The sequence below is a fragment of the Lipophrys pholis genome, assembly GCF_963383615.2.
Source record: "Lipophrys pholis genome assembly, chromosome: 9".
NCBI lineage: Eukaryota > Metazoa > Chordata > Actinopteri > Blenniiformes > Blenniidae > Lipophrys > Lipophrys pholis.
In genome coordinates, this window is record NC_137639.1 from 24,190,133 (window position 1) to 24,212,273 (window position 22,141).

Genomic DNA, 22,141 nt, shown 5'->3' on the forward strand with positions numbered 1-22,141 from the left:
TGTGTGAGCTTCATATGTTTACAATCACCATTGTCAACAATATAATGTAAAAAATAAAAGTCTGCATTCAATAAAAACATATAACCTGATGCGAGAGGGAGCATTGTGTGCGTGTATTCAGGGACTTTGGGGATGGCAATGTAGTGCAAGCTCTGAGGGACTGGTTCGTCACTCTGCCTCACTTTGAAAACCTCTGGCGTAGTCGCTGAGGGATTTGTATACTTCTTATGTCTATGATCAAACTAGGACATGAACCCTCATTGCCAACACTAATTTCAATTGAAACGTTGTGTTGTTGTACATATAGCGCTGAGCTTTTGGCCTTAAAGTTCCTCTTAAGTAATTAGAAATCTTCTTCCAGTATATTTGTCGTTTCCCTAGTTTCTGTCATATAAGAGCAAACAATGTCAATCAGACAAGTTGAAATGTGTGATATGTGGCTTTTAAAAAAAATAAAATATATATAATATTTTAATTCAAAAACAGGTCAAATAACAGGTGTATGTATTGGCTTAAAAGACTAGTTTTTGTTGTAAAAAAAACAATTCAACTAAATGAATAAATAGTTTCAGTCTCAGTTCTCTAGCTTTCAACATTCCAGGCTTTGTGAGAATGAAGTCTGAGACCTACAATAAAATGTGGGAAATTTTAGTAGTTTACCGGTGAATGATTAGATATGCAGAAACCTGTGGTATAGATAGATAGATAGATAGATAGATAGATAGATAGATAGATAGATAGACACAGTAGACAAATAGATAGATTTTTTTTTATTTTTTATTTTATTTTTTACGCGTAAAAAAAAAAAATAGATAGATTTTCATCGTCATTCAAAATTGTCACCTCATGTGCACACATGAATGAAATTGCGTTGGTTCAGATAGCAACACTTAAGGCACAAATACTTAAAATGTAAATAAAAGTGTCTAAAACAAAATAGTAAAAAGCATTAAAAACAAGCAGTAATAAATAATAATGTGTGTAAGAATACTATAAACATTAAAATCTGCTTTGTTATCAGGAGCCAGTGCACTGCCAGAAGGCCAAATGATATTATAAATAAAAATATATCACTCCCTCGACATTGAACACAATTCTTTTATCATTTGTATTTCATTCAGTATCTGGTGGTTACAAATAATAATGTTTGTGCCCCAATTTCTATTTTATAAACATGATTTTCTTTTTATTGTGATTGAAGTTGTAAAGTAAAAGTATATATAGTGTTCATTAGTATGTTTTAGTGTTTGTGCAGCACATATGACGTTGACTAAAAGTTAGAAGTAATTGTCAAGTGAAGTGGGGGATCATGCTGAAGAATGAGGACATAAATCACCACCGTGGACCTTTTAAACCTTTCCTACCGGCCTGTGGGGGTCCCCGGACCCCTCCTTGGGAACCGGTGCTCATGTGCCGTGATGAGGTGAATTCCCCGGGCTGGAGGGAGACAGACAGACAGACAGGTGGCGCTCGTTCTCCGGCTGTGGTGGGTCGGGGCCAGTCAGCAGGAGCAGAAGTTTGTTCTGCGCTGTGTTTTTACGCAGGCGCACAGCGCGCTGTTTGTCCAGTTTCGCTGGTTGACTTTTACCTGTGAGGTGGACTAGTTTCGGTTCTGCGGTGCGCAGAAGCAGACATCACCTGGAGGTTCTCACACGTCCTGTCGTCACCCCCCCCACCCCCACCCGAACCTCATTCCCTCCCTACCCGCCGGCCCCGGGTGACTCAGGGGTTCCCACTGCGGAGCGGATTTCTCCGGGATTTGAAGAGTCGGTGCGCAACAGCGAGCGGAGCAGGAGGAGGCAGGTGCACGGGAGAGGGCAGGACAGGAGGAAGAGGAGGAGGAGGAGGAGGGCTGCTTGTGTTTCCGTGACAGAGTCCTTGTCGTTTCACACCGGGCTGGATGATTGGAAATCAACTGGTTGGCGCCTCGGTGGGTAGTTTGATTAGTATGCGGCCGGAGTGCGCCCAGCGCGAGGACTGATCGGCAGCCCTGAAGTCTCCCCCGTGCCTGCGGAGTGACTCCTCGCCCGGTGGAGGACGAGGAGGAAGAGGAGGAGGAAGGGGATCGGGAGGGGGCGGCAGTGAAAGCAGCAGGACCCCGGCTGCAGCCGCGGGGCCGCGGGACAGTTTGCACGGACGCGCCGCGGACCTCCTCGCCCCGTGGACCAGGAAGATGATGGGCTTTCTCCGCCGGACGTTCAGCCGCCGCTCCCGGAGCCGCTTCCAGACGAGAGAGAGGGATGAGCGGGACGGCAAAGGAGGAGGAGGAGGAGGGGTGGTGGGAGGAGGAGGAGCTGGAGGGGTGTCCGGGAACCCCTTGCTGATGGCCCACCAGCAGCAGGTCGTGCACGCGCCCGCCGTGGTCACCGGGGGGTCGTCGGTGCACATCCCAGCGGCCGGGACGGCTCGGACCACCATCACCTGCCGCGTGCTCCTGCTGGACGGATCCGACGTGAACGTGGATTTACCCGTGAGTGTCCTCGTGCACGGTGTGTTTACACCGGACCTGCAGTGTGTGTCAACGGGGCAGCATGCGGAGCTTCAATGTGGGGCCCGGGGACCCTCGGGGTGGGGGGGGGCTTTAAACCTCCTGCAGGGATGTGACACACAGCTGAATATTAAAAAGGCTTTTTGGGGTTATCTCTGCTAAATGTCAGCCTATAAATCTAACCCAACTTAATGTTATTCAATTAAAAGTTTAGTAGAACTCAACTGTGGGTGGAGAAAGAATAAAAGTAGAGCTTTTCTGGCTCTTTTAAAAAAAAAAAAAATTAGAGCTTTAAAATTATTAATAGAATATCAGTCTGTGTAGTATATGTTTTCATATTTCAGCTTTGAAGACAATATAAATACTGCATCTCTCTTATGGAAAGCCATCACATCTGTACTCTTGAGTCAAACAACATTAGTAATTTGGCAACAGTGATTTAGGCTGTGGAGCTTTAAAGATGAAAATCCCCCCTAAAAATCAATTAATGAATAATACAGTCAGCTTTGACTTTGAACTGACAACAAAGTGTGTTTTGCCTTTGTTTGGATAAGTTAGCCTCGAACAAAGTTTCCCCTTCCTGTAGTGTAATAGTGGTCCTTATAGTGTGTGTGTGTGTGTGTGTGTGTGTGTGTGTGTGTGTGTGTGTGTGTGTGTGTGTGTGTGTGTGTGTGTGTGTGTGTGTGTGTGTGTGTGTGTGTGTGTGTGTGTGTGTGTGTGTGTGTGTGTGTGTGTGTGTGTGTGTGTGTGTGTGTGTGTGTGTGTGTGTGTGTGTGTGTGTGTGTGTGTGTGTCTTTCCTGTGCAATGAGCATTGCCGCTCCAGATGGTGTTATGATCAGCCAATTCATCACGTTAGTTCCCAGTTCTGACTGCAGGGAACTGGAGCCGAGGCAGACCTGAAGCTGCCCCTCCTGTTTGCTCCTTTACAGCATCTTCCTCTCTCTCTCTCTCTCTCTCTCTCTCTCTCTCTCTCTCTCTCTCTCTCTCTCTCTCTCTCTCTCTCTCTCTCTCTCTCCTTGCCTGAATCTGATCTCCCTCTGGCAATCTCTGGCCCTGCCCCACCACCCAGCTGCCCTCTTTGTGCCACCTTCCCTCATAATCTCCTTTTTACACTCCCTCTGTGGCCTGCTCCCTCGCTCATCATCATCATCTTACTCTTTCATTCCCTGCCTCCTCCTCCTCCTCCTTCTCCTCCTCCTCTCTCTTCTCCATCCACTTCTGTCTCCCGCTGTCTCTCCCTCTATTCCCTGACTCCCTGATCTGATTTACGGGCACTGTGTGACACAGACGAGTGCCACGAGCATGCGAGGGGGTAGGTGGGATGATGAGCGAGTGCGTGGGCATGTGTGCGTAAGTGGTTTCTCATAAGACGTTTTCATTTTAAAGGTTGCGTGTGTCACAGAAGCTGCTGCTTGCGTGCGTGCGCCACCTCAGAGACAGCCGGCTGGCTGCCTGTTTGTGGGCCATCAGGTTAGAGGAGAGAGTCGCTCTCTCCCGTCCTACGGGGAGATTACAGCGATAACAAAAGCCTCAGCTTCTGCTGAGGTATTACTGTTCAAAATGACACATGGTTGTCAAAGCTGGCGGCTTAGTCACAGGTGTGTTAGAACAAGTTTGTTCATGTGCTCTTGTTTTCCTACAGGCATTGATACAGGTGCACTGAAAGGGCTGACCCCACCCCCCCCCCAAAAAAATGCTTATTAAAGTCTTTAGTCTGTCACTCCAGGCTGCATGCAGACAAAACACGAGGTAAAAGAGGAGGCGGAGGAAAATATTCACTGCCTTTGACTTTGTCAGGCACGTTTTCCCTCATTTCTGTCGTTCATGTGACGGAGGCTATGATTTCAATCATCCTCTCTAAACTACAAGCTGCAGAATGATCAAGAGTGATTTTTTATTTTTTTTTTTTTCATGTCCTCAATCCCTTAATACCTCTGATTTCCTCACATGCAGATACACAGGAAGTTCAGGCTGGTTATCGTGGTCCAAAGTACAAGGCTGCCATCTCTCTACACGCCCACACTGTTTTATATGGGTCAGTCTTGGGTGAGGCCTTCATATGTGGGGCGGCGAGGTGCAGCCTCTCGTAAACTGTGGCGATAAAGTCGGGAACCAAAATACTGCAGTTTGTGTAAAGGTGACCTGTGGCCATGTTTGTATGTGCAGGGAAAGACGGTAAAAAGAAAAGTATGCAAGTATGAAATAATGGAAAATGAAAACAAAGACATTTCAGCAAAAATTACATTCTTTAAAAAAAAAATATATATTTTCAAATTATTTCTGTTTTAGTTTCATAACATCAATCACAGCATATGTCGAGGCACTTTGCATTCAAATAAATGTCAAGACAGACTCAAAAAGTCCACATGAGCGACAGTTTAAAGTAAAAGCTCCCTTTTAACCTCCAGCAGATCCACATTCAGGTGGAAGTTTCATGCTCAGCTCAGTAATAGGCAGAAGATGTTTGAGAGAAAAGGAAAGGAAAAGGACCGACAAACGAATTAGAAATAAAGTTCCCAGACAGCAAGGTAATCAACAAGATGCAGACTTGATGGGAGCATAAAGCACAGATCTCAAGAGTGAGAGGAGAGAAACTGGGTGTATCAAAGGTCCCTAAAAGACTAAACCTAAAGCAGATTAACTCAGAAAAGGACCCTGAGTGAGCTGAACCAGCTCCAAGTGTGACCTCAACTAACTAATCGACTTGTGTTCGCTTCCTGAACTGAAACGTTGAACCATAAGAGAGGAGACTTGTAGCCGATAGCTGTTCCTTCTTTTCTTCTTTCAGAAACGAGGAACTTCCAATAATTCAGCGTTCTGAGAACTAAGTGAGCCTTTGGCATCAGATGATGCGGAAAGCTTTTTAAATTATGCCTGAATGCTAAGAGCTTCGCACGTTCAGAAAAGAATCTGAAATTTCTCCTTTTTTTGTTATTTCTTTTTTCTAAGCGCAATTTTTTTTACTTTTAACCCCCCAAAAAAGAAGGATTGACAAAGAAAGAAAAGACACCAAGGTCTTAAGAGTCAGTATAGGATCTTTAACGTCTATTTACCAGATGATTTTTAACCTTTCACCTGCGTGCTTTCTCATTTCGAGTCGGTGTGTGCACACTCACACGTTACGAGTCATTCTGCTCCTGATCCGGACACCAGCTCCATTTCTAATGCGTTGTCACGTCTAAATATCGAACCCGCACGGTGACGCTCGTAACTCAGTTTTCACAAGTCACGTTTTCCATCGGAGAAGATCCTGTTTCCACAAAAAGCAGAAATGGAAAATTAAACCCACGGCCCAAAAACTCAGATTTAAAAAAAAAGAACAACAACAAAAAGATCTTTTTTTTTGTTTGTTTTCCTCTGTTGTAGAGCAAGTCTAAAGGCCAGGACCTTTTCGATCAGATCATGTATCACATAGATCTGGTGGAGACGGATTACTTTGGCCTGCAGTTCATGGACACGGATCAAGTTTCGGTAAGTTCCTTCTTTCATCATCGTGGATCCACAAGCTGCTCCAACTCATCTTCACCCGTGTGCTCACGCCCCCTCTCTCTTTTATTTTACAAGCACTGGCTGGATATGTCCAAGCTTATAAAGAAACAGATCAGAGGTAAGTTTACACTTTAGCCTGCTTTGGTAATTAAGTTAAGTGTGTATGTGCGTGCGCAGGTAAATGTGCAGGATGTTGCATGTGGTCGCAGCTAAGTGGGGAGCAGGTGGAATATTATCAAATGTTGACACGGTGATTAGCGTGTGCTTTAGGAGCCTCTTGTTTGCTCTGTGGCTGGTGGTAACGGGGGGGATACCTGGTGCAAGTAGGAGGGGAGAAAGAAAAAAAAAAAGAGAGAGAGAGAGAGAGAGATGGATGTTGCACTTGTCGGCTGCTCGTTTGTTTTTTACTCGTCGCTCGACCTGAAAGAAACTGATTGATGCTGGAACAAAACAGGAAGGAGGTGTGAAAGGCGGCTGAAGAGAACTGTGAGTGAATGACGTTTTCTGGCCTTGTGACAGTGATGGATGGACCATGTGAAGAAATGTCAGGGGAGAGAAAAAAGAAGATGAGATTAAATGGATGAAATAAATCACAAGAAGTTTTGTTTTGATTGAATTAATTCCGGGGTCAGTCCTCTCTTCTCTTTTCATCTCTGTGTCTCGCTAATTCACCGTCTCCACTCACAGTCTTTCCTCCGATCTTTCCTTCTCTCAGATGGACCCCCTTACAGACTGTTCTTCAGAGTGAAATTTTATTCCTCCGAGCCAAATAACCTGCGTGAGGAATTTACAAGGTAATGATAAAAAAAAATCCATCCACACTCAGTTTTCTCTGGAGCCCAAGTAAAGAGGTCCAAAGGGGACGTTGGGGCTAATTACTTTGCTGCTGTGGGCAGATTGCAATCAAGGCCAAACGGACGGAGACTTGTTAGAACAAATGATGTGTCAGAGATGAGGAAAAGCGTCTGTGATACATCAACTGATTTATGATCTCATTCATCGAGCCAACGTCTCGCTCACTTTGTTCTGTTGTCTGTTACACCAACAGGTATCTGTTTGTGTTGCAGCTTAGACAAGATATTCTGTCTGGCAAGTAAGTTTTCCATCAATCACACACACACACACACACACACACACACACACACACACACACACACACACACACACACACACACACACACACACACACACACACACACACACACACACAATAAAGTATGTATATCTTCACATTAAAACACATTCAGATTTACTACATTAAATTACTCTTTGCATTTGGTTCAACTGTGGTTAATTGACTTTTCTCCTCCCATCACCATCTCTGGAAACTGGCTCATGGGCTGCCTGGATTCAGGATTGGACCACATGTCTGATTTTAAAGCATTATTTTGTAGGATGTTTACTGGAGTAATTAGATTTATTTGGGACATTTTATTTTGGGGTTGACGAGAACGTTGACACTGTCTTATCAGCTCATCCAAAGGACTGGAAACAAGCTACAAGTTAAAACAAAATGAATTTGGCGGTTGCTTTGTCCTCGTATCTTGATCAGTAGAATTAAACCCAAAATAAATGCTCACCTGTAGCAGCGCACAGACGGGTCACATACACTGGAGTTTTATAGACTTCTGTACAGAGTCTCGTCTCTGTCTTCGTCACACACACACACACACACACACACACACACTTCAGACAGTGTGTTCCCTCTCTCCCTCCTCCTGCCGCTATCTGGGCCACGCATCCCCAGAGTCCAGCTCTATTATAAAGCTCAAGATCAAGAACAGCGAAGGACTGCTTATTTTAGAAAAAGGGTTGCTCCTCTCCTCCTTAACACACACACACACACACACACACACACACACACACACACACACACACACACACACACACACACACACACACACACACACACACACACACAGTGTAGCACATTTAGCCACTTTGAGGTTTCTGCAACACATGATAAGGTGTACACATCAGGGCACGGCAGCAGTTTCACAAGTGTAACGGTCACTCTGGAAGTCGCTCATCATCTCTGTCTCTTCTTCTGCCACCAGGTTGAAATGTCCCTACGACGTGTCCGTAGAGCTGGCGTCCTATTGTTTACAAAGTAAGTGCACTTTCAATTCTCAGCTGTGTTTAATTTTGAAAAAAAGTAGCAAAAGAACACCACAGGAATCACTTAAATGGTTGACAGTAAGTGAGGGCAATGACTATGTGCACATAAAGCATTTTGCATATTTAGACACACACACACACACACACACACACACACACACACACACACGCAGTATGCGTTTTGTGTGCAGCCTATTCTTGCAGCTCCTGCCCTCATGTGTGTCTGACTGTCTCACGTTTTCACTGAGCATCTGTGCTGAAATGTTAATTTCAAGGTGAGCTGGGAGACTGCGACCCCTTGGAGCACTCTCCTGAGCTGGTGTCTGAGTTTCGCTTCACTCCCAAACAGAGCGAGGCCATGGAGGCGGACATCTTCAGCAGGTGGCTGGATCTCAGGTGAGAACAAAAGTTAAAGCCCACACATTGTCCTCTCTGTGCACTAAAAGCGAGGACACATGAGCATTTCCCCCGCAGGCATCTGCAGTGCTTTACCACAATACATCCGCTGTGTCAAATCGGCCTCACTGGAGGGCAGCCAGTGGTCGGCAATTTGACCCGAACTATTTGAAACAAGTGGGGCAAAAAGCTGAGCACCGCGCAGAGAAGGAAGTCATTCTGCTTCGTTCTTTCAGCGCCGGCGTTTTCACTGACGAGGGCGTCTCATTTCACTGTGACTCTGCCTTCTTGTCCCGCTCCTCAGCCCCACTATCGCTGGCCTGCGTGAAGGATTATGGGATTAATCCCTGGAGGGTCTTGATTGATTCCAGGCAGTGTTTAACCCAGCCGAGCGCTGATTGCTCCCGACTCGGATTAGATTACATACACATATGCTGTGCTTCACTGGGCCGACCGGGCAACACAAGGACAGACTGAGCTCACAGTCATTCTTACACTAAACACCACAACTGAGTCAGGGAAGCAGCCAGACGCTTACTCACAGAGCGTTTCCCTCAGAGCTAACACCAATTACCATCAGAGGTCATGCAGCAGTTGTTATAGTTGATAGCTTCCTCTCTTCTTTTTTTTTTTTTCTCAAACGAGCCACCAAGCAGAGTGTGAACCCGTGTGAATTAGTTTTTATATGAAAACCCACCGTGGCTTTGTTCTTTGTGCTCAGGGGAAAGAGCCCGTCTCAAGCGGAGATTTCTTTTCTCAACAAATGCAAGTGGCTGGAACTTTACGGCGTAGATATGCACTTTGTCAAGGTGTGTGACTTTTATTCTATGATCATAAACATCAGCCACTGCGCGTCACTGGGCTGTTAACAGCTGAATGTGTGTCCGTTGTGTCTTCAAGGGTCGGGATGGAGGAGAGTATGCGCTCGGTCTCACTCCCACTGGCATATTGGTCTTTGAAGGCTCCAATAAAATTGGGCTTTTCTTTTGGTAAGTATATTTGAAATGTATTTTTCATTCAACGTGTAATACGCCAGCTACAATTTTATTCATCTGTCACAGAAGCACAACACAGTTGTTTTTTGGTTTCAAACGTTTGCAGGTACACAACCTGAACCTTTTCTATTAATACTAGCTGGACCAATGGCAGCCAATAATTAAAAGATAGTGTTTAGGCACATTATTGGCCAACATTTCATGATTAATGTAGATATGGTATTATTAAGCAAAAATATTATTCGGCTCCAATAACCTGTGTGGAGATATCTGCTTTTTTTAATATCAGTGAATTGGACTATTTATGTTTTGAACCAAAATTACATCTTTTCCATCCATCCATCTTCTACAGTGGTTTATAAACCAGGGTTGCAAACCGATGGACAGTCACGCATTCACACTAATTCAGTCACCAATTCACCTAAAATCCATGTTTTTGGACTGTGGGAGATGATTACCACTGCACCACAAGCGGCCTCGTGAGACATTTCAGGGTTTCTGAAAATTTAGATGGGTGTTATTTCTGCTTTATATTTACTCTATCCATCAAAACGTAAAAGTCAGGATCAATAGGTCACACGTTCTTTGAATGAGCAGAGCATATTGGAGGGTATGTGTCTTTTAAGCTGAAGAGATCACTTCTTTTCAACATATTATTCAAATTTTTGAACAAAACCTTAAAAAAAATGAATCGTCTTCATGTTGTTTGTGTATTCATGACTGCATCCTCCAGCCATTTGTTATATTTAGCTATTTATTGTATGACACCCATGCAAAAGAAAAAGAAAACCCTAAAACAGTGTTGTCAACACTTTCTGTGTCAGTCTAAACTGATGTAATCTCCAGTCACCACTTTATTACATAAAGTAATCCCTCAAGATGAAGTGTTTACAGGAGCGCCTGACACGTCTCCTCTTCCTCTTCTTCAGACTATCAAGTGCTTCAAAGCCCACTCAGCACAAACGTTACGATATCCCGTGTTAGAAATCATTACTTAGTAGATTCACTGCGTCAGAGACATCCTGAGTTGTGAAGTTGAGACGCGGGGAGCCAAGCCCAGACTGTATTCAAATGATTTGGAAACTAAGATTTGAATGTAGCATGAAATGTAGTGAAAGTAATGGTGGCTGAGCTGAATGCAACTTTGGACTTTATAGTTGTAACTTCTGGTTTTATTCATTTATTGACAAATTCAAATGGATTGAATAGTCATTACTTTTGATGATTTTTTTATTGGTGAAAATACTGCAATAGGGGATTTTTTCATAACATTTGGGAATAGACGATCCAGGAAACTGGATGTAGATAGTTATAAATGATTGATTATAGATTATTATTTCACGAATGCTGGATTTAGATTGTAGATTTTACCACTATAGAGGGTGGGACCAGGGAGATTGTTTTGCTCTCATTATCAAATTGTCACTCAAGTCTTTAATTTATTGTCTCTTTGTGCATCTCGGTGTGTTGCTCAGGCCAAAAATCACCAGACTGGACTTCAAAAAGAGTCGACTGACGCTGGTGGTGGTGGAGGACGACGATCAGGTTTGTGTCCTCAGACGCACGTTCTCAAATCAACAAAGAGACAAAAAACCAGCATGAAACGGACTGACCGCGTGCGTTGGCTTCCTGGTTCTGTAGGGTCGGGAGCAGGAGCACACCTTCGTGTTTCAGCTGGCCAGCTCCAAAAGCTGCAAACACCTGTGGAAGTGTGCCGTGGAGAGCCACGCATTTTTCCGGCTACGCCAGCCAGCCACGGGCAAGGCGAGCCGCAGCGACTTCACACGACTCGGGTCCCGCTTCAGATTCAGGTAGACAGACACCGACAGGCTCACACATACTGAACTCAACACAGGTCGTACAAGATGTCTCACACAGGTCACTGTGGCAGGCACAAGTTACCAGTACACGGGGACTAGTGTGTGTCACTGTCACATCAAAAAGAGCTTTGTATCTATGGCTACAGTGTATCTATGGTGACATGAATCTGTTCCTATGGCGACTGAGATATTGCCTTCATATTTTTATTTTTTATTTTTTGTGTGTGTGTGTGTGTGTGTGACTATTATCCGAGATGATTGAGGCAAATTCTTGAGGGGCACTTCCTGTAATTTAGAGCAGAAAAACCAAAGCAGTATGAAAACATTGAAGTGAGGAGAGAAATACCCAGGTTACAGCGGGTGGCGGTAAAAACAAGAACGCTTTGCACAATGTCTAACGTCTCGGGATAGAAACCTTCCAGAGTCACGCGCAACTCTTTATTGTTTACTGTTTGTGATGACAGAGATAAAATCAGGTAAAACCTGAAGGCATCCAAAAGGTAATACAGAAACACTCCTCTGACAGCAAAGAAATAAACATCGATTTATGAAAATTCTGGAATATAAAATATTTATGTATAGCTACAAAATTGGTACAAATATTTATGTGATATAATTCTAATAAATGTTAGATGTACTTGTTTTTTGTTGACTTACTTAAACTGCAATGGAAGAACACTTAATAATGATAATAATGGATGTAATTTGAACGATATCAATAAAATAAAGAAATAGGTCATGGTAATCGAACGAAAACTACAATTAACCAGAAAAATAATATCAATAGTTAAAGAAAAAACACAGAGTCTCCAAACTTAAATTTTCAATGTAAAATAATGGGATGGACTGCAAACATATCTCAAATTTTTTTTCTTTTAATGGTCTGTAACTTGAGCACAGCACAGTTGCATTTGAACATACATGACTTAATTCAGCCACTTTTTTCCAAACTAATGTAAATCTGACGTGTCTCACATGTGCAGATGCAATCTGAGGTGTATTTATTTTTTTTTTTCATGTGCAGAGGTCATATGAAAGAGCCTGTTCAGTCCCTTGTGGAAGGTTTCGAAGGACTCGGTGTGGTAGCTCGCTCAGTGCGGAGCATTGGAGCTGTGACCCGGGGGCCTCTGTAGGAGTGGAGGTGTCAGACTTTTTTCATTAGCCGAGTGTCGCGAGCGCAGAGGTGTCCACAGCTGAATGAAAGGGCTCATACGGTCGGGATCTGTGGGGACCTGCTTTTAACTATTTGTTGTTATCCAGTCGTTGCTGAGCTGGTTTGCCCTCTATGTGTTCTCCTCAGTGGAAAAACAGAGTATCAGGCCACTCATGGAGGCAGACTGAGGAGAGCCAGCACGTTTGAGAGGAGGCCGAGCAAGCGCTACCCCTCCCGCACCCAGTCACTGGGTAAAGGTGAGTCTTTTTAGCACCAACATTGACGACGAACAGCTCCTACTTTTTCTTGTACATGCCAACACTCACTATCGTAAAGTCATACGTTTTTAGGTTTAGTCTTTCTTAAATCTGCAGGATAGAATGACTTTTTCAAGAAAAGAATAAAGTTGGAGCTTGTGAAACCCTCAGCCCCCCCGTTGGTTCGTCTTCATGAATGTCGAACATTAGGTGGTAATTTGACAACTGGTTCTTTTATGGAGAAAGTACTCATTGTTAGACTTTCATGTCAACTTTTTTTGCCTTGTCAAAGGCACCTGCTGCAATCGCTACTCCTCTGTAATTCCCACCTTCTGTGAACGTCACAAACTACAGAAACTCTGACTTTATCCCATTATGTATAAATGATCCAATGAAGGCTGCAAGTTGCATTTACCCCAGGACATCCAAACACTTTCCGTGCATCAAATGTGAATTTGTCACTCAGCCCTGTAATATAAATCAACAAAGATCTGAGTATTGATAGCTGAGCCACAGGGCAGTGGGCTGCAAAGAGGCTCAGTAGAAACCTACACGTGGTGGCTTCTGTAGAAAAAAGTGCAAATAAATGAAAATAAGATGTCATGCAGTGCCACTTTGCTAACTGATTTTGTGCCTCTCTCTGTCAGCTGCTATTTCTCCAGCCAAGCCTCCACATATCAGGTAAAACAGACATTCACATTGTTGTATTTATCAGAATATTTATGCAATTGCACTAACCTTGACCTTAATCCTGACAACTACCCGGAAAGCTGTAACCCCGACACACAAAATTAGTCCCTTGTGAAAATATGTGAAGTTATTTTATCTCATCCACTTTTCCTGCAGTCTATATATCTTGATCTAAACTCTAAATCATTGTGTTTGTGTTTGTTAAAATTAGTTATTGTCCTTCTTTTCATGCCAGCCCTGAGCCCAGCCTGCACCCGGTGAGCGACATTGTATAATCTCACACACACTTACGCACACATGCGTGCTGCAGCCTCTGATTCGCCTCTGTCCTTGTGGCAACGTTTCATTTCAGCGTCTCTTTCTCTCTCTTCCTTTCCTTCAGTACCAACACAACATTCCTATCGGTCACGAGCCGTGGCACCCGCCGCACGCCGCGCTCACGCCCCCGGTTTACCTGCAGCCCTCCAGACACACGGCGCCGCACAGGTGAGCCCGCGACCTCAGACGGTGATGATCCTCAGACCATCTGTCTTGAAGGTTCAGTCGCTAAACTCCGTCGCCTCCCGCCCGTGTGCGAGATTCTCCACATTTGTTTTTCAGCTCATGCTCATGTCACTTACGCACCTCATGTGTCTTTGTTTTTGTGTTCTGTCTGTCTACCTCTATCTGTGTGTGTGATCCTCCATCTGTCATGTTCAGGCCTTCCTTTGAGGCTGTGAGTCCTGTGTCCAGTCGTCCTCCCGTCCCGGAGCGCACCAGCAGCATGTCCCCCGGATCCGTCAGTTTGATTTACAGGGATAAGGTCATGACCGCACTCTGACCTCTACTTAACCTCACAGTCTGAACTTTTGGGGAAGCAGACTCTGAGACTGACACAGACCGCCGCCCCAAAGAAAGATGAACTCGTCCCCGTCGCCCTCATCACTTACATTTCCATCCATTTATCACGCCCCCGCTCCCGGCTGGCACGTGTCCCACCTTCTGAAAATATCCCCCAAAGTGCAAAGGACCTTATCATGCAGACCAGAGGATTTTAGGCACTGAACGGGGCCATGTGGAGGGAGAACTGTGCGAAGTGAAAGGAATAGATGAATGTTAACGTCCTGAAAAACAACAGGAAGTCTGAGATTGCAGTTTGACCTGAAGAGTTCAAGGTGACTCTCTCGGTACCCATTATTAATGCAGTTCACTCTGACTCGGTAAGATCTCAACGTATTGTCACTAAATGAACAGGTGAAATGCATTGTGACTTAAACGTTCATCATTTTTTATGGCCATCATGGGTAAAAATGCATAAACCTACTTGGAAATGATTGTAAAGTTACACTTTTAAACTATGAAGGGCCTGGGTGAGAATTGTTGCATTTTTCAATGTGAAGATGTCGTATTACAGTAGCCTGGAGGTACTATAAGGAATATTTATGGATATGTTGCAGGCAGGAACAGCTTGTAGGTAATTTTGTATGGCCTTTGTTTATATTTTAGCAAAATACCACCATCAAATACAGGACAGAAAACTGGCTGAAGCCGTAGCCAGTACTGACTATGTGACCTTAGAGCAGATATAATAAGATCAAATCTCAATATGTTCCTTAAACGGCCAGAGTATAATAATCCCACGAGAAAAACAGCACACAGTTAATAAGATGTAAGTGAATGTATTTTCTAAAATTATGTGTCGCACTGTCATCCAACATGGCTACTTAAACACTCATTTCTATCCCTACGGTGTCCTTCCATCTTATATACCTTATACACACTTTATCCAAGTTAGGATCAGGTTGCAAACCTACACAAGCTCAGTCACGTGGACAATGTAGAGCCGCCAGTTACACGATGTGTTTCGATTGTGTGAGGAAGTCAGTGTCTCCATCGTTTTCTTGGATTTTGCATATTATCATCAATTCACCTTCTAGAAAACTCAGGGTTGCTGAGAGCTTGGAGCCAATCGGGGTTCATGGTCTAGCTTTAATTAATTTAAATATGAAGTAAAAGACATGAGGTTTAAAGATGATCAGTTTGCTTCGTTTTGCTTGTGGATATTTTATGTGATCTGTCTTTTAATGCCTTTAAAGATTGACGGCAAAGTCTCAAATCTGCCTTGAAGAAAAAATTCTTCACTATTTGTAAGCTTTGTAACAGATAACTTATTAAAATCACTCAAAGTGCTGCACGAGGTGAAAGAGTCGGGTCCTGCACAGAGCAAGCGTCTAGAGATCCAGCTGCTTTATGTGTTGGTGTGTGAAATAGAAACATGCTTTAATGGTTTTTGAATAAACATTTCGGAAATGTTACGTCCGGTTATGGATTTGCTGAATCAGCCTGTTTACAGATGATGTGTTGCTTTCATAGTGGGTTGCCTTGTTTACCTGCATCACATTATGCCTTTTGGGATATTGCCATATTGATTCTGAAATAAAGAGTTCGAGTGGAAAAAATTAAATAATTGCTGAAATCTGTCTTTGATTGCTTTCTAATGCGATATCATCTTATTCAGCATAGTTTTGTTTTGTTCTTTACGGTTTTTAATCAATACGTTTTACCACAGTGACCACATATTTGTAACATTTACTAACAATACACTTGATGATATTTTACTTTTTTGGGGGGCGTTGGGCTTTGTTATGATTCCATGTGTTATCTTTAGTTTTCCACTGAGCGGGGCAGCGTCAGACCATCAGTTCAGTGTTGAAGAGAATGAAAATTCGTATCCTGGGAAGGTTCACCACCACCACCGCCGCCACACACACAGCCAGGAAACGCTCTGCCACACACACACCATGAACAGTGAGTATCCTCATTGCTGCTGGTTTTCAGCATTTTAAAATAAGAAAGGACGTGATTTAGATGACATGAAACACATACAGAGCATAGGGAGGTTTTAAGGTTTTAACTTTTGCATTCTGTTTGTATTGTTTGAGGTTTGCCTGTGAAAAATAGCACTGTCAGACCCAGTGGTGAAAATAAATAAACAAACCAAACCGATTCCGTTCCATTCATACATTTTGCTTTTAGTTCATACAAGAGGGGAAAAGACTTTTATCTCATTTGCTCCATAATCTTTATTCACTTGTGATTGAGAAACAGAAATAAATAAATAGACAAGTAATCATTCTAATCTTCTGCTTTCAATTGGATCTGCACAGAAAAATCGATGAAAGAAATTTTACAAATTTTTCAGTCCTGCAAATGTAATTTTAGCTGCACAGCTTGGTTTCCACCCATTGTAGTTCTGTCGGCAAGTGTTTGTAATCATAGCAAACTGCCACTTTTCTCAATCAGTTAAAGTAATGTAAATACTTAGGTGGCGCCTGTTGTGCTGGGTAAGACAATTCAAAGTGATTACCTATTTGTACAGCTCGCATTAAAATACTTGAAGAGTGATCATTTCCTCTCAAAGATGTTGGTATTTTATGTTGATAAATGTTGACATTTTAAGACTGTTAACATCCTTTTAAAAACTTTTATGAGTTACACAGACAATAGAAGTAAACCTAAAATTGACCACACTTACTTTGTTGATTATGGCCTCAGAATTTCTCTGGGTTAGATAAATGTTTAATTTTTCTATAAAATGTTCTGTAATCTTGTTTTTACATCCTTTGTGCCGTACTGTGATACAATGTGGTGTGAGTAAAAACATTACCTTAAATGTGACATACTACCTGACACAAGACTAAAAATAGACGCGGTGTTACTTGTTGATGATTTCATCATTTATGTTGAATGGATCAGTCTTGTGCACGAAATGAGAGAGTGAACTGTGTGCCATGACGCTGACGTCTGTGTTGTTTTGAGTAATGTGAAGCAAAAGTATTGTGTGTTTTCCTAATATTCTCAAATTGAAGGAATTTTGAAAAAAAACCTTTATCTTCAAGTTTGACACAAGGTTTTAATTGTCTATTTATTGAATGTCATCAGTTTTCCACACATTTGACTGAGGCAAGAAAACAGTAAATAAAAGAAAGTAGCATTAATAAAAGGTACACAGAGTCATCATGTAGATTAAAAAAAGATATCTGCAAGCATACAATAAATTCATAAGAATGTGATAAAAGCAATGTATTCATAACAGAAAAGTAAAAACAAAAGTAAAGACACTAAGAAGAATAACAATAATAAAATAATAGTTTATAGTAGAATTGTTGCATCTTTGCAGTCCAGCAGCGTTTAGTGTTTTGTGTCAAACTAAACATTTTTGTTCACATCATATTTTCAAAACGTCCTGAATTGTCTCTAAAACAACCTGTAATACAATCTGAACTGTGACCCGTACGCGCGTGTTTCCTCAATAACGTTCCTCTGTGTGAACCAGAACGTCGAGCTCCTCCCTGCCCTGCAGAAGAGATGGACATCTCCCGCTCGCTGCTCAAAGCTCTGGAGTCCGAAAATGATTCTCCTCCGTGGCCGTCGCTGCACGTCAACATTGACAACAAGGTCAGGCTTGTATCTTGCGTGCTGTTTCCCGCCGGCCTCCTTTACTGTGTGGGATTTTAACCTTCGCCTGCTCACCTCTCACCTTTGGCAGGGAGATGAGAAGCAGCTCTCGGAAAAGTCTCTGCATCCTCCGGCTTCTCCAGCGATGCTCCCCGAACACCTCAAATGTAACATCCTCAAGGCTCAGATGGAGGCGGCTTTCAGGGTGAGTACCACATCTGACAGACCCCTTTGTGCACTTGTCAGTAACTAACAGCAACATCTGTGTCCTTACTGACATCCTTAATAAAGAAGGAGGCACCGACAACACCTCGAGGGAGAACATCAAGTGAGACCCTCAATGAAAGGCCAGTACTTCATCCTCTCGTCACAGGCCTACTTCTCTTTCGGCACATCGGCACTGAATCCCCTGTGTGATGACTCTGGTTTTCAGGTATCAGAGCTCGTCTCAAGATTCAGCTGCATCCAGTCTGACAGCAGATAAGACGCCCCACCGGCAGGATCGCAACCCCACGCCAGAGAGGCTGCAGCCCACAGGCAATCCGAGCGGCAATCGCAGAAAACGACTGGTCCGACAGTTCAGCTTGTGAGTACTTTTCCCCTTTTTATTTTTTTACTTGCCGTTTAAGAGGAGCCCCTGCGCTTGTGTGAGTGGGAAATTGCCATCCAGTAATGAATACTCCACGGAGTGCTTGGAAGCAACAGTCCTGCTATCTCTCCTCCTCAGCACTGACATTTGGTTTGGTGCAATCTGCGGGCCACAAAAGCTTTTCAGTTTCTCAATTTGTTGCCCATCAGTAACCACGAAGATGAAGATAATCTCCCAGAAGCACTTGCAGCCATCGCCTCTCAGAGCACTGGCAAGTCGGGATCCAGCAGTTCATTGGACAAACAGATACAGCCATCCATATACCCACAGGTAACACCTACCCTCTGTCACAAACACACATTAAAACCCCCTCACCAATGCATGACCTCTTAAATGCACTGCACTTCACTCTCTGTCTGGGGGAATGAATTCACCTTCTCTGCACTATCTGCAAGTAAACAGAGGAACGTGTGTGTGTGTGTGTGTGTGTGTGTGTGTGTGTGTGTGTGTGTGTGTGTGTGTGTGTGTGTGTGTGTGTGTGTGTGTGTGTGTGTGTGTGTGTGTGTGTGTGTGTGTGTGTGTGTGTGTGTGTGTGTGTGTGTGTGTGTGTGTGTGTGTGTGCGCGCATATGTTTGTGTGTGCGCATGTGTGTGTGTGTGTGCATATACTGAATTGTATTACAGGTGGATAATATGCCAGCACTGGAGCTGGGTAGTCCATGCTGTCACTCTCCTTCGCCTTCCCCTCACCTCTCCCCTTCTTACTACAGTAGCTCCATCCCTCACCTGGTCCCTTACCTTGCTGCCCATAACGACAGGTACCACGCCTCCGCTCTGCTCTCTTACACAGTGGTGGAAAGCAGGAAAATATCTGACACCAACAAAACATTGGGATCCTTTAAAAAGTACAGCTGTGCAAAAATAATAATGATAATGATAATGATAATGATAATGATAATGATAATGATAATTATAATAATAATAATAACTTGAAACCTCCTTTAGTAATATAGTAGCGCACCTCACTAAATTTCCTTTATCATACATCATCAGCACATTTCTGGAAATACAGAAATACAAAAGGCATTAGCTGATGATTTAATGGGAAAAAAAAATTTTTTAATGCTGTTTAAGACATTTCATCTATTTCTGGATGTTTCCCAAAACGTTCAGGTAGTTTTTAACTGAAATAAATGTTTGGGAGAGTAACAGAGCATAAGATTACTGTTTGGAGTGATTGAGAATCTGAATTGTGACTCAAGCCCACATGTTTTTTAATCTTCATATTTTTGGGATTGACGGAGTAGAAAGTACAGTGTAGTAGAGCTCAGTAAAATACTTTCCACCACTGAAACAAGATGTGCAGCATACTGAAGTAAAGTTTTGAGATACTTTTTTCCATTTTCCTTTTTTTTTTTTTTTCAATTTCACTGTTTAATTTTCAACCGTAGAACACATTCACATCACTTGTGATCAAACATTTTAAAAAATGCGTGTGCTTAAAGCATTCATACATGATCCTTACTTTGTCTGGATGAAGCTCTGTCCCAAACGGTTCAAATGCAGAAAAGACAATAATTGTTTGATTTGATCTATTTTTTATTATATCAAAGTATCCCAACAAAGGAAAGTTTGAATATGGAAAGTTATTGCAATGATCTAACGCTTTTTAGACACAATTTGTAGTTTTAATGAATACAATATAGTGCAATAGACAAGACCGTAGAAACTAACATAGCTTACCAAGACTGCACTAACTGTAAATCTACAACAAGTTACAGGTCAAAATATCATTGAATTAAAGATGTTTTTTGTGGATTTAACAAAAAAAGATGAATTAAATGTTACCTGATGTGATAATTACCACTGCTACCATAGTGTTGTTCTGCACTGAGGGACCAGATGTTGAGCATAACAATGGAATTAGGGGGAAATGTCCATACTAAGGTTACTGTTGACTGTGGAAAATGAAGAAGTCATATGCAGTTTCCTCACAAGGATAATGAATGTTCTCAACCACAAAAGGAAGATGAAGAAATGGATGTATATATTGAATGATTAAAAATGTTTTTTTCACTCAGTAAAGCCCGAATTTTTAATCACCGTTAGTTACTCTCGTCAAAGTTGAAGTCTTCTCATCCTCTGTGTACCATCTAAAAAAAAATCCATCCTCTTCTGGTGATAAGCTGTGAAACCAGCCGGTACAATTAGAAATGTTCTCAATTTGTGTAGCTCTGGGTTCCGGCCTGAAATGTCATAGTTTGTGTGTTTTATAAAAGCTCTTTCCATGTGTTTTTTTTCTTTGAAGCGGAGAAGAAGTACGGCTGGACAGAGAGAAGATCCTCCGAGCCCTCCTGATGACCGAGCTCTGAGACCTTGACCCCTGTGACCTCTGATAATGCAAAATGGGCAAAATCTTTGAGAGGAGCCTCTTGGCATCGGCACCAATCAACATTTGGATATTTGCATTGCACATTTAGCAGTAATATATATATATATATATATATATTTGCATACAGGTGTTGGGGTCAGCGTGTGATCAGAATATGCAAATTACCCTAGTGGTAGGCTACCGGAAGGTTCTACCCTGTCAGAGGTAATTTACATATAAACGAATCGCCAAACAGAAGTAAATTGTTATTTACGGGTTGACAATTACTGATCACTAGCGGTAGGCCACCAAAGTAATGGATTACTGGAGTAATAGATTACTAAGGTAATGTACCAAGTGTAAGTTATGCAAAGCTATAAAGGTTGATTGGAGTAAATAGTCAGTTATCGGCCAACAGCTTTGAGCTAAAAAGGGTCGCCTGACGGGAGGAACCTCCACGGGGTCCAATCGCGAAGGCGGTCCACCAGTGGCACGACCGGTCAACAGGCGTGACGGGTCACTCCTTTGTTGACAACTGCGGGTCAGTGGCGTGACCTACCGAAGCGCCTGTGGACCCACAGGAGGCGACTCGCTGGAGTAACCGGGGAAAAGCTCAAGCTGCGAAGGCGTCACAAATGGCTATTGACCTATCAATGAACAACGGTACTTGATTACGAGTGATGATTAAATTACGGAGAGCAACCTATGATTCAAGTTATCAATGAAACAAACCTGCGATTTGTAAGTCAATAACTGAGGGGAGGCTGAATTACTTCGGTGGAGTGGACCACCGAAGGTGATCTGCAAGTAATTTAGAATGGATTGTTAATCAAACAAGTTTGGTTGTTTATCTAATAACAATCGGGAGTAATCAAGGAGGAGTTGGAATTAATTAAGTAAAGTCGGGGTTTACTAATTAAATACAATGAGTTATTTGAATGAGCTAAACCATTGAAATTGAATTAAATGCAGTTAGGATTATTAATTGGATAAACTTGCGCTTTATGAATTAATAATACTGGATAATTGGATGCTGAGATGCACGAAAACCACTTAAAAATGATTAAAAGCACTCTTGAGTATTAATTGAATAAATTGACTAATTTATTAATTAATAAAGCATACAAATTATCTATCTGCAACAAAAATAAATGAACAATAGCTTAGAGACAATTCAAGTTGTGATTAGGTTAACTGGGTAACAGATCAATCAATAATAGTGCGGGTAATTAACCACAGAAAATGCGATGAAACACTTAAAATTATTTAAAAGCAATGCGGGTTATTCCCGTGGAAAACCTGCATTCATTCGCCAACGCCTCCTAGGTGTGTTAAATT

The 22,141-nt window shown here is 42.6% G+C and overlaps 1 protein-coding gene across 1 annotated transcript; it reads left to right on the plus strand.

The window, feature by feature from the left end:
• Window positions 1-2,173: 2,173 nt before the first annotated feature.
• epb41l4b (erythrocyte membrane protein band 4.1 like 4B) lies at window positions 2,174-20,804 on the plus strand (the record flags this gene model as incomplete). The annotated part of the gene is made up of 23 exons (XM_080472482.1): window positions 2,174-2,470; window positions 5,856-5,960; window positions 6,054-6,096; window positions 6,694-6,772; window positions 7,027-7,071; window positions 8,036-8,088; window positions 8,372-8,492; window positions 9,214-9,301; window positions 9,393-9,481; window positions 10,963-11,032; window positions 11,129-11,298; window positions 12,608-12,717; window positions 13,365-13,398; window positions 13,643-13,664; window positions 13,790-13,893; window positions 16,055-16,194; window positions 17,723-17,844; window positions 17,936-18,049; window positions 18,136-18,191; window positions 18,278-18,430; window positions 18,643-18,763; window positions 19,117-19,250; window positions 20,741-20,804. The coding sequence occupies 23 exons, from the start codon at window positions 2,174-2,176 to the stop codon at window positions 20,802-20,804; spliced, it is 2,334 nt and encodes a 777-aa protein (XP_080328608.1).
• Between the last annotated feature and the right edge of the window lie 1,337 nt (window positions 20,805-22,141).